Source organism: Leptonychotes weddellii, chromosome 1, assembly GCF_054177405.1.
Source record: "Leptonychotes weddellii isolate Sample4059 chromosome 1, ASM5417740v2, whole genome shotgun sequence".
Taxonomy (NCBI): Eukaryota; Metazoa; Chordata; class Mammalia; order Carnivora; family Phocidae; genus Leptonychotes; species Leptonychotes weddellii.
The window spans coordinates 94407472-94420313 of NC_138369.1; the positions used below are offsets into that span (position 1 = coordinate 94407472).

The 12842-nt window shown below is 39.2% G+C and overlaps 2 protein-coding genes across 3 annotated transcripts in view; one reads left to right on the plus strand and one right to left on the minus strand.

Annotated features, from left to right (window-relative positions):
- DHX36 (DEAH-box helicase 36) overlaps nucleotides 1-5540 on the minus strand; it is a 50987-nt gene extending 45447 nt beyond the window's left edge. The window contains exon 1 of one of the 2 annotated variants that reach the window (XM_081828109.1): nucleotides 5222-5540. In XM_081828109.1, the coding sequence (XP_081684235.1) occupies nucleotides 5222-5476 (255 nt within the window). In that variant the 5' untranslated portion in view covers nucleotides 5477-5540. The remainder of the gene's footprint in view (nucleotides 1-5221) is intronic. The other variant, XM_006741860.3, reaches the window with a different exon arrangement.
- A 103-nt stretch (nucleotides 5541-5643) lies between these two features.
- Nucleotides 5644-12842, plus strand: part of LOC115943817 (uncharacterized) — a 113600-nt gene continuing 106401 nt past the window's right edge. The window contains exons 1-3 of the mRNA XM_081828154.1: nucleotides 5644-5764; nucleotides 6821-6913; nucleotides 8163-8270. Of these exons, the coding sequence (XP_081684280.1) occupies nucleotides 8173-8270 (98 nt within the window). The 5' untranslated portion in view covers nucleotides 5644-5764; nucleotides 6821-6913; nucleotides 8163-8172. The remainder of the gene's footprint in view (nucleotides 5765-6820; nucleotides 6914-8162; nucleotides 8271-12842) is intronic.

Here is a 12842-nt window from a genome sequence, read left to right on the forward strand (position 1 = left end):
GAATCTCAGTCACGTTTTGTGGTTCATGTCTATTTTATCATGGTATTTAATTTATTTTGTTTTTCCCTTTTTTGGACATCTTAAATATTCTTGCTGCTTTGAGTCATAAATCTCTGGCAAAGGAGACCCTCTATGATTTCCAGCAAACTGTCTATGTTTATCAGCTTCTAGTTATCTGCAATTATTTTAAACCAATATCACCTTTCAGTTCACCCTCAACATTTCACACACAGTATTTCACAAAGAAAACAAAAACCAAAGAAAGTCCTCAATTGCCTGCCACCAAACCTAAACCCACCAGTATCAGAATCTTTTTGCTCTCTTCCTTCCTGTTATAAGGGAAGTGGAGTCCATTTTCCTGCTTAAGGTTACCTTTCACCTCCTCAGGGCTAATCCTTCTATTGAGATTTACCTTCCTTTCCTAAATCTCTCTCTGGTAGTCATTAGCCTGGTGATCAATATTCTGGTTTGCCTCTTTCCAAGTATATGGTAGAACTGCATTTTTCCACCCATGAGTTAAGCATGGACATGTGGCTTACTGGCCAGAGAAATGTAAATGGGAGTCTCAAGAATCAGGGCAATTTACCATATTCCCTCCCACTGCTACCAAAACCTGCTGTTTTCCAGATGGGTGGAGCTCTGTGAGCCAGGAGGACTCTAAACCTAACTCGCAAGCAATGGGTCAGTAATGTGAGTAGAAAGACCAACCTTTGTTTTTATAATCCATTAGGATTTGGGGGCTGTTTACTACTGCAGCATAATTTAGTCTACCCGATATGTTTCTTCTCCACTGACTCCTTACCACCAGTACATGAACAAGAATATAGTCAAATCTCTTTACTTTTTTTTTTTTAAGAAAATATTTTTATTTATTTGACAGAGAGAGAGACAGCGAGAAAGGGAACATAAGCAGGGGGAGTGGGAGTGAGAGAAGCAGGCTTCCCACCGAGCAGGGAGCCAGATGCGGGGCTCGATCCCAGGACCCTGGGATCATGACCTGAGCTGAAGGCAGATGCTTAACGACTGAGCCACCCAGGCTCCCTCAATCTCTTTACTTTTAAGCAAAAAATCCTCTTTTGAATTCTCCCAACCCAATCAGCTACTGTCCTTTATTCCTCCTCTTCACAGTAAAACTGCTTGAAAGTACTCCACTTCCTCTCTCCTTCGCTAGCCAACCCAATGCCATCTGGCTTTTACCTCCACCGCTCCACAGAAAGGGCTCTCATCAAGGTTACCAATGACCCTGTTGCTAAATCCAATAGACATTCTGAGCTCTTACCTTACTTGACCTCTCTGTAACATTCACTACTATTGACTACTTTCCCTTCTTTGTATACTCTTTGCTCCCTTAAACACTGCTCCTGGATTCCAAAACAACACCCATTTCGTTTTTCCTCTTCTCTGGCTGCTCCTTCCTAGGTAAGAACCTAAGGATCTTCTCTTACTCCATCCCTTAAATTTTCCTTTTATACACTGAACAACCCTAGTGATCCACAAGCTAGCAACACTGACACCATCTGGGAGTCTGTAAGGAAAACAGAATCTCTGGCTCCACTCCAGTCCCACATTTTAACAAGGTACCAGTTGATTCCTAGGCACATTTAAGTTTGAAAACAATGGTCTGAGGTCATATTAGCTTGGCTCCTGAGGTTCTGCAATAGCTTTTCTTCTTGTACCCAGTGTTACCCTCATTATTTTGTAACCTTCCAACTCCTGATGACCCACGGGTCGGACTATGTAATTGTAACCATACCTCTGGTTCCCATTAAAAACCATCCTTTTAGTTAAAAAAAGAAAAAGAAAAAGAAAAAGAAAACAATGGTCTACAGAATTTAGGCTTGCACCCACTCCTCATCTTCTCTGGTCATTTCCTACAATCCACAGAACTATAAACTGCCAGTCTAGACTTCTCTAGGCATCAGATCCACATGGCCTTCTACCTCCCTGAAATCCTTGCACTTTTTTTCATAGATTTTATTTATTTTAGAGAGAGAAAGCATGCACACACATGGGGGGGGAGCAGAGAGAGAGAGAAAATCTCAAGCAGACTCTGAGCTCATGACCTGAGCCAAAATCAAGAATCAGACACTTAACCAACTGAGCCACCCAGGCGGCACCCCGAAACCCTCACTTTTATGCCCTGTAACAAAATCAAACTCTGTCCTTAAGCTAAGTCCATCATCTTCCTCCATCAAGCCTGTTCCTTACATAATCATAAACATGTCATTTATTAATACTTGCTTTCCCCTTGCCTCCAGATAAAAGCACTTCTGAATCTATCTCCTAAATCACTTTAATCTGTCACTTTCCTCCATCTCCACTCCCAATGTCCTAATTCAAGCTATCATTTCTCACTTTAATTACTGCAAAGGCTACTTAACTGGTCCCTGTCCCAGGACTGCCTCTTTTCAATTCATTCTCTATACTCCTGCCACAATGAATTTAAACACAAATTCAATCATTTCATTTTTTTGCTTCAAATGATTTAATGACTTATAGAAGTTCTTACAGAAGAGTCAATGAATTTCAAGGCCCTGCTTATTTTTCTAGTCCTAGGCTTTTCAAATTGCTGCTTATAAAGGATCATGACCAGTATTAATTAAAAAAAAAAAAAAAGAGCAAAAACAAAACACCCAGAGCAATATACAGATAATTAAATATTATTTTATGACATTTTTTGTTCAGTTATACATATGTGTGTACCAGGTGCAAATTAACATATATTCCTTTCTGTGGGAAGTGGTCAACAAGTTTGAAAGCCACCGCTCTACCTTCATCTCACCACACTAAACACACTATGCCCTATTCTTTCAGTTCCTTGAACACATTCTTCTTAACCTCTAAATTGTGGCACATGCTGCTGCCTCTGCCTGAAAATCCCTCTCCAAATCCCCCAATTGCAAACACACACACACACACACACACACACTTTGCTATCTTTCAACTTTCAGCTTAAGGGTTACTTCTTCTGGAAAACCTAGAATCTTCTTAGTTTGAGTTAGGTGATAGCCCATATTCTCATTATAATACTTTAACACTGTATTCTATCCCTCTAACAGCCCCTAACACCACCATTTCTGTAAGGCAGTGATTATATTCTATTAACACAGTGCTTAAGGTAATGTCTCAAATGTTTCAGATGCTCAATTAAAAAAAAAAGGAAGTTGAAAGAAAAAGAGCACGTTGTTAGAATACAATAACTTGGTAAACACAGGAATTACTTAAAAAGTAATTGAAAGCCAAGGAAATTGACTGGGAAGCAATCACATATGGCTGAAGGTGGTCCAAAAAAAAAAAAAAAAAGGTAGGATAAACCAATCACTGAAAAATGGTCATATTTAGATTGAGAAAATGGAGATGAATTTCAGAGAGAATGGTATGAGACCTGTAATACAAAACAAAAATAGAAGTATATTTACAAAAGCTATAATTACATCATATTGGGGACATGGGCTCAGTACACAGAAGGAAACCTGGTATACTGAAGCTATATTACCAAGATTTCCTGTAAAACACGTTAGGATGCAACTGAAATGTATTCAACTCAGACAGAGGTGATCTGGCTTCCAATCCCAAATGTGAGCTAGAGAATGAGATGATCTAATTTTTGCTTTTGAAAGCACCATGAATGGTTCTACAAAGGATAGACTCAGTGGAAAGCAGGAGTGGAAGCTAGAAGATTTGTTAAGAGGCCAAGAACACTGAACAAAATGGTGGCTTGATCTGTGGGATAACTGCTGTGGAGACAAGTGGTTGGATTTGGGATATATTAAGAAGGCAGAGCAGACAGATGTGCTGAAATGAAAGAAATATCAAAGATAAATCCAGTTTGGGCCTTGCAAGTGAGTAAATGGTAGTAACATTTACTAAAATAAAGTTTGGGGAGGGGGTAGAAATCCAGAGTTCCATTTACAATGATCCATCACACAACTAGCTTCAGATGGAAATAATAACGAACAATTTTTTCTGATTAAACTTTCCATCTGTTTACGTCTTATTTTCCCAACCATTATCATATTTCCCAACATCATATTTCTTCAGATCCCCATGGCAACATGCATAACACCTTGTAGGAAACAGAGGCTAAATAAAATTTAATGAATAATAACTTTCTAGTTACTGTGTACATCCTTTTATAGCAATCAGCCTATTATTCTTCCAATTTTAAGATGACTTAGATAAGCTACCCTTCATTTAAGAAAAAAGTTTGCTCAATGAACAAGTTAATTTTGGGCTGACAAATATATATATATATAATATATATATATTAAAATAGAAGAATGTGGTAAGGTGTGAAGATAAATGGATAATGGCCAAAAAACACTTTGATGAAAATGACATGAATAAAAGAAAAATAAAGAAATAAAAATTATTTGGAAACAGAAGCCTAAATGAGGATTTAATTACATTCTGTATCTCATATGAAGGGTGCTTTTAAAGAAGTTACTAAAAAGATGTCTCAGACTTATAGTAAGAAAAATTCTGTTTAAAAAAAATATATATATATTAAAAACATTAAAGTTCCCGCCAAGGGAACTTTAATGTTTCCCTTACTACAGATCTCCAAGATTCAAATCAAACGGGCAATCACCAACCTGAAGAGCCTAAATCAAATCATCTTTTGAAATTTCTTCTATTTCTAGGATCCTAAGTTTCATTCTCAAAGAGGAGCTACTAATCAACAGAACTCTCCCCAGCCCAACATAAAAACAAAACAAAACAAAAACCCTGGGTCTCTGGTTATTTTAATACTAAAAATGAAAGCTAGACTATTCTTCCGAACGACCTACATTCAAAATAGTGCTTGACAGCTTTTATTCTGCGCGAACCTGTTATGAAGAAGGCCGCTGTTTTCTAGCTCTTCAGGCCAAGAATTTTTCTAATAGAAAGGGTAGCCAGGGATACTCTGACACTGACACCCCAATAAAGTTAATTTCGGATAGGACCTGAACGTAACATCTGTTTTGTTCACAGTTCTCATGTCCTTAAAGCAAAATATACATTCAGCTTGCATAAATCCTAACTGCTTCGGGTCAGATGAGCATGGCTAACGAAAAACGACAAAATATCCGCTACCGGAAATTTTAGCAGAATACCTTTGCACACTTCACACAGCATATGCACCAGTTAAGAAAAAAAAGCAACGAAAAGGTTAGGGGCGGCGGAAGAGTTGGAAAAATGTCCTGTCTCATCCCTCCCCGCTATCGAGTCTCAGATTTACCTCCTGCCTCTCCGCTTCCTTGTTCTTCTGTCCCTGTTTCTTCGCATACCACAAGCCGATTTCGCGGCCTTTCAGGTGCCCGGGATGTCGGCCGCGGCCGCCTCGACCACCTCCTCCGCCACCGCCGCCGCCTCCGGAGCCTCGGTTCCCTCCATGGCCTCCTCCATGGCCCCCCCCATAGCTTCCTCCGTAGCCCCCGCCGGAGCTGCGGGGCCCGCCATCCCGGCCCCAGTTCTGAGGGTAATCATAGCTCATTGTCCCAGCGGACTACAACTCGTGAGAACCTGCAATCGCTAGAAATGGCGCCCGGGCCCGGAAGCGGGTGCACGTCTCCTTCCGTTTTGCTTCCGGCGCCCAGCGCGAGAGGGAGGGCCGTTTGGGCGTCACAGCAGCTGCTTCCGGTTACGTCACGGGCGGACGACCTCGGTGGTCAGGAAGGTGGCTCAGGTGAAGTCCTCTTTGATGTGCCCTGTTGTCTACCTTTGTACCTGTGGACGGAAAGTGAGCAAAGCCTCGCAGGTTTCCTTTACCTACACCCAACATGTGAGGAAATGGGTTTTGGTTTTTACTTTCTTATTACCCGTAGTTAGATCCGAAGTTTGCTTCCAATTAGACCCTGGAGAATAGACATCTATTGACACAATAAAAGAACCTGTGGATGGAGGCATTTTCTCCTAAAAGTCTCGAAAGAAATGAGTTCATCATTCTTTTTTTTAGTAGCTACATCTTAAATCAGCTTGACACCTGTTTCAAATAAGTATAAAACTGTCCCTGCCTCTCTTAAAGGATTGTCATTATTTATTGCCTTTATCCAACATCGTAACAAGGAGCATGGCTGCCAAAAATTAAAAAATGCTCTTAGGCAATTTAAATAAGTCAATTGAAGATTCATATGTTCATATGAAGCCATTTATTGTTGATTAACCAGGCCACTTAGTGTCTAGCACAGCTGCTTTTGAATAAGTCAAGTGACTGGGCCACACAGGCCTGGATGTTCACCAGAGGACATCTGGTTCATTTACATATTTTAACTGATTTAAAGGTACTGGGGTACTGAACAAGACTAGTGTGGCATCAGCTTTCATTTGCTTACAGTCTTGGAAAGGCAAAAGAAATGGCTGTGCAATGAGTTAAGAAAGGAAAATGTTGCATGCTCTGAAGGGGTCCAGACTACACCTCTGGCATAAAAGTTATTTTGAGCAGAGGCATTTAAGTTCCTGAAATATTTTAACTGCCTAAAAGCAGAGCCTCCCAAAAGAATTCAAAAGAACTCAGTTGTCATAAATCCCTTCCCCTGGGAGAGAAACTGACAAAATTGACTCTTATCACTGGAGACTAGAAATCAGTATCACACTTAAGCAGGAATTGTCACAAGACTATTATATATTCCATCTATTCTCATAAGAGCCCATTTTTCCTTCCTAGAAATCGTTTTCCCGTGAGTCTGTTTTTCCTCCTCCCCTTCCCCTATTAAGATAGTATATAAGCCCCAAGTTCTAACCTTCTCCCTGAATCACATTTTTATATGAAGTCCCACATGTATGTGACTAAATCTGTCTCTTCTCTTGCTAATCTGTCTTTTGTTGTTTTAATTTTTAGGCCCCCAGGATAAACCTAAGAGAGTAGAGGAAAAGATTTTCTTTCCCAACAGCCATTAAATGTTACAGCAAAATAATTTAATTTTAGAGTCAGGTAAGTGCTTTTTAAAGAATGAGAGGTTAAGCAGTGACTTTTGAGATAAGTAGACTAGCCAGACTAATGGGGAGTCGAGAGATTGTTACAGGTGGAGGGAACAGTATGTGTGAAGAGAGATGATAAAATGTTGGAGAGTGAGGGGTGCCTGGGTGGCTTAGTTGGTTAAGCATCTGCCTTTGGCTCAGGTCATGATCTCAGGATCCTGGGATCGAGTCCCATGTCGGGCTCCCTGCTCAGTGGGGAGTCTGCTTCTCCCTCTCCCTCTGCCTCCCCCTGCTCATGTTCTTTCTCTCATTCTTGCTCTCTCTCTCAAATAAATAAATAAAATCTTTAAAATATATATATTGGAGAGTGAGAGAAGTCTACCCTTAAACTTAAAGACTGTTAGAGAAGACCAAAGAGGTAGAAAGGAGCCTAATCATGGAGGACCTTATATGCCACATAGAGAGCAACAGTAAACTTTAAGTAGGAGAGTGATTATTTTTGGCTGCTTTGAAAAGAAAGGAATGGAGGAGGCAAGAGTGGATATGGAGAGGCTAGTTAAAAGGCTATGGTTTAGGGGAGGCAAGATGGAATATGGAAAGGACGAATGTCAGATTTGATGATTCACTGGTTGTGGACAATTAGAGGAAAGGGTCAGATAACTCTTGAGTTTAAGATTTGAATAACTACCAAATAAAGAGATACCGTATCCTGAGATGAAGAACACAGGATGAGGAGAATTTTTTTTTTTTTGACTGAGGGAAGGGTTGAGTTAATGCATTTAAATAATACAGTGGAGTTTGAGGAGCCCATAAAACATACAAATTGAGATGTCTAGAAAGTGGTTGGTTACATCAGTTAAAAACACAGAGAGAGCAGACTGAGATATATTTTGGTAGTCCTTGGCAAATATGATTAAGACTATAGGAATGAATAGTTCCAAGAAATGTATTGGAATTCATTGGGCATACCTGCTATGACAAGTATGTGAATTATTCAGTAGGTAAGATTGGGTAGGCATATTGGGGATGGTCAGGGCAAAATTCGAAGGAAATAGTGTGGATTGTTAGGTGAGAGAGTTTATGAACTGAATGGGTCTCCTCAAAATTTATATGTTGAAGACCTAACCCCCAGGGTAGCTGCATTTGGAGATGGGGCCTCTAAGGAAACAAATAAATGAGGTCATGAAGTTGGGGCTCTAATCTTATAGGATTAGTGTCCTTTTAAGAAAAGATACCAGAGAGCTCATTCTCTCTTTCCTCAGAGGAAAGGCCATGTGTGGACAAAGAAGCTGTCCACAAGCCAGGAAGGGTGCTTTCACCAGGAACCAAATCTGCCAGCACTTTGATCTTGGACTTCAGCCTCCAGAACTGTGAGAAATAAATTTCTGTTGTTTAAGTCAGAATAATACCATAAATATATGGCACTTATTTATTTATAAATAGTGTTTATTAAACCAATAAAGTGGTTTAATACCACTGAAACCTGTGGTGTTTTATTAAGGCAGCCTGAACATACTAATAGAGTAATAAGACTAATAGAGAGTAAGTGGGGAAGAAAACTAGCATTTATTTGTTGCCTAACATTTGCTAAGTATTGGGCTAGGCAGTTCACATTTGTGGTCAGCAGAATAATGACCCCCATAGATGTCCACATCCTAGTCCCTAGAACTGTGAATATGTTAAATTACATGGCCAAGGGAAATTAAGGTTGTTAATCAGCTGACCTTAAAAATGGGGAGATTTTCCTAGATTATTTGGATGAGCTCTATATAATTAAAAGCGTCCTTCAAAGTGGAAGAAAGAGGCAGAAGAGAATTTCATCATGATGTGATTTGAGGACTCAGGCAACTGCTACTGGCTTTGAAGATGGAGGAAGGGGGTCTCAAGTTATGGAGTGCAGGCAACATCTACTGCTGGACAAGGAAATGGATTTCCCCTTAGAGCTTCCAGAAAGGAACACACCCTACCTACCCCTAGATTTTAGCCTAGTGAGGACTGCATCTGTAGCATCTATGTTACAGAATTGTAGGGTACTACATTTGTGTTAAAATTAAGACTCTGAGTTTCTGATAATTTGTTATGGCAGCAATAGAAAAGTAATACGATATTCCATATTTCGCATAATCCTTATGACAACCCCAGAGAGAGGTAGTGCTATCTCTATTTCCTGATAAATTCTGTTATTTCTCTTCACCTCATGTTTGTTAATTCTAAGCAGAATCTTAGTTATCAATAACTAAACAATAAAATTACAAATTCTTCCTGACTTCTTTAGTATGAAGTAATATGATATTGCTTGAGGCTATTGCTTTAGGCAGACACTTTAGAACAAATGTCACTGTAGTAAAAATCTGTGCAAAAGGAAGATTTTTAAGGAAAGACCACAAAGATATTAGTGGGAAGAAAAGTATCAATTGGTACTTTGGGTTTTGTTTTGTTTTCCTGCTTTGCTTGAAATCAGCAAGAATTCTTAGGTTACCTAATGCCAGAAGACAAAAGGAGTGACTGGCCCATTATAATTGCCATTGTTACTCTTGCTGATTCTCTGCTTTGTCCTGTGCTCTGGGCAGGCTAAAAAGATGTCTTTCTTACATGTGCTCTCCACTGATCATGGGCTGGGCACAGAGTGCAAAACCATTGCTTTCAAACCCACAGCGTTTGGTATCTAGGCCCACAGGCATGGGCGTCCCAATCTGGCCACTTCTGAAATGCAGCAAGGGTGAGCTACAAAGACCACACCACTACGGGAAATGACCACAGTTTTCCCAGTGTTAAGGAATTTCTTCTTCTCCATTTTCTTTACCCCAACCCTGTGCAACAACTCTAACATAATTTTTCATGCATCTCATGTTCCTGAGGGTCTGAGTGGGAATTTTTTTTAGTGTTCCTCTTGGAAAATGGAATCCTTAATGGACTCTTACCTCTTCTTGGTCGTGGGGAGAAGGCATGCTGATAAGAGTAATCCTAGATATATAGGGATCTGGCTGTTTTGGGGTAGGGTAGGGGACATGGAGAAAATGGCTCTTTTCAAATCAAGAAAAACACAGGAGAATTATTAAATAGCTCAATAGAGTATCTTGTCACATAAAATTTTGGAACTCAAATTGGGAAAATTTTAGTTACATTGAAAGAGAATTTGTGGAGAACATTTCCTGACTATAATGGTTATAGTAAAATTATAAATTTACTTAAAATACAACTCAGGTGGACCAAGAAAATGTAAGGTTTCATCATTATCATCATCATTATTTATTACTGATCTAATGTCTAAATTCCCTTCTTGCTAGGCAACAATAGTGGAAACATCTTAAAATTGCTAGCTAATTTTCCTTATTTCAGGTAACTATGAAATTCTTCTATTAGGCTTTTTTCTCTCTTTCTTCCCCCTCTCTTAATGGGAAGACTTAATAGCTGGGGGCTGGAATCATTTGGAGACCTCTTCATTGAGAGAGGTGGCCATCGACCCTGGATTTTGCCTGGAACTGTAGCTGGCTGTGGGCTGGAACACTTACGTATAGCCTCTCCATTTAGTTTCTCTGTGTGGCCTAGTTTTAGCCTCCTCACAGTATGGCAGCCTGGTTCCAAGAGCAATTGTCACAGAACAAGGTGGAAGTACCTGACATTTTTAGTACCTAGCCTCAGAAGTCACATAGCAACTAGTTACTAGTTGAGATGGTAATAGATGTCTACCTAGGTAAGGGCAGTTAGGCCTCACCACACTATGGGAGGGCAAATTATAAGAGGAGTATGTGGGATGGGAGATATTGAGTCCATCTTCAGAATATACAATCAGCTATAAGTGCTATCCTTTTCAAACCATGTGATAGTTTTGACAGTTTTACAGATTTATCAGGTTATATCACAGACACATCTGCCGCTATCCATATGACAACTAGAAGTAGGAAAAAAGAATGATAATACTGTAATAAATACTGATATTTATTGAGTGCTTATTATGTGTCAGGTACTATGAAGAGGCATATTTTTTTCTCTATTTTATTACAGTTAGGGTAAGAAAGTCAAGGGATGGAAGGACTAAAAAGAATGAGACCTCCCCAAGGCAAGGATCCCACTGTCACTGATATATTTCATGAGAAATAATGTAGTTGTATGAAAATTAGAAAAAACTAAGCGTCTGCAGCATTATTGATTCCTCCTTGCTTTAAAAGCTTCCATTTTCAGTCACTGAAACCTCATTTATCTATTTATCAGAGACACTTTTGAAATACTAAATCAACATATTTTCAGTCGTCTCCCCTATAAGTCATGTTCCCCAGTAGACATTTCACAATTATAACTCCAGAGAGGGGAGAGTGTGAAGTCTGCCTTAAGAAAGATGATATGAAGGAATGAAAATCCCTGATACATAGGAAGTAAAAAAAGAAGGAAGTCTTACTATTGTAAGAGAATATGGGTGGGTGGTGGAAAGGAAGAAAAGATGTGTTTAAATTTTGACCTCCCTCCTTCATCTCAGCTTTCAACACATTTCCTGCTTACAGCTTTGAGAGCACACCATATTTTGAATTTTTTTTTAAATCTCTGGTTATAGTTTTTAGTATATCCAGTGTTTGTGCTAAAGAGAAAAAATTAATTATTGAATCCCTGCATTCCCCTGGAATTCTGGGAGATTTGTCATTATCTCAAATTGATCTGTCCTCCTTTATGCCAATTTTGTCAGCTCCTATCACCAGTTTCCTTGCTTCTCTGACTTTACGGAATCTTTTAGACAAGTCAGGATTTTGTCCTGGTCTTCATTCTAAAATTGATAAACACTGAGGTATCTTGATCTTCTAAGAACATTAAACCTGTGTTCTACCTAGATCCATCAAGGGTATTCTTCTTAAACGAAGAAGAGAATCATATCTTCATCATAGTAGGGTTTTCATATAACACAGAGAAGTTGCAGATCCTTAACCTTTTTTTAGTATTTTAAAATTTTATAAATAATAGTATGACTAAAAGTTTTTACAGATAATCTTATCTGCCTGGGCTCTCCTCATCCCTAATCTTTTAACATCCACTCAAGAATAACTGAGCGCTAGAGAGTGTAAGTGTAGGTCAAACAGTGGTAGAGTCAGAATCAGAATCAGAGGTTGAAACTAAGCCTTCTGATTCCTAGCCCAATGCTCTTTCCACTGTATAGCCAAGATAGTTACACACTTGAAAGGTTATAGATTGTGGATATGTCAGTTAGAGTCTCTATAGAAAATAGATAGCAATCTTAAAGTATTCAGAGAACATTTGTATATATACATGTTAAAGTATGTATACAAGTACAAAAGATCTTTTAAAGGGACTGTAAATGATTTCATTAAGCTGGAGTTAGTAGCAACAGAGATGTTACTATTTCTAGGCCCAAGGTGAATGAAGAAATGGAATGAGTACCAGCATCCTGAAAGAAAATGGCACAGAGTCAGCTTTCTGTAAGAAGCAGTGACTGCTGAAAAAGGGTAAGATCCAGTCCAAGGTGATTTTTCAGGGAAAGAGGAATAAATATCCTGACCTCATTTTCTTCTTTGTCTCTGATCTCTTGCTGGAAGTCCGCATTGGCCAAACCCAGTGGGAAGCAGAGAGCATTTGCTTCTGCCTGTTTACATGGTTGGTGCTTGGTGCAGAGAGTAGGATGGAGAAGAGTAGAGAAATTTGCAGGAGAAAAGTTAACATAACCAGTATCCAGAGCATATTTTGATGCTTTTAGTTGCAGTGAACTGTAAATATTTCAATAAGAGGCAGAGATCAATCAGAGAATTTTCTGTCCCTTTATTCTCTATCAAATGCACATATTATCTGTTTTCAGCCTCCTCTTTGAATTTAATTGTCCAAACATTCAGTAGCTCCAGAGGCACTGCTTTCTTTGTGATTTAGGGTATTTTACAGTTAGCAGTAGGAGTGGGGGTGTCCTCACCTTTAAGCTAAGTTTCTGAAGCCATGACATACTTGTC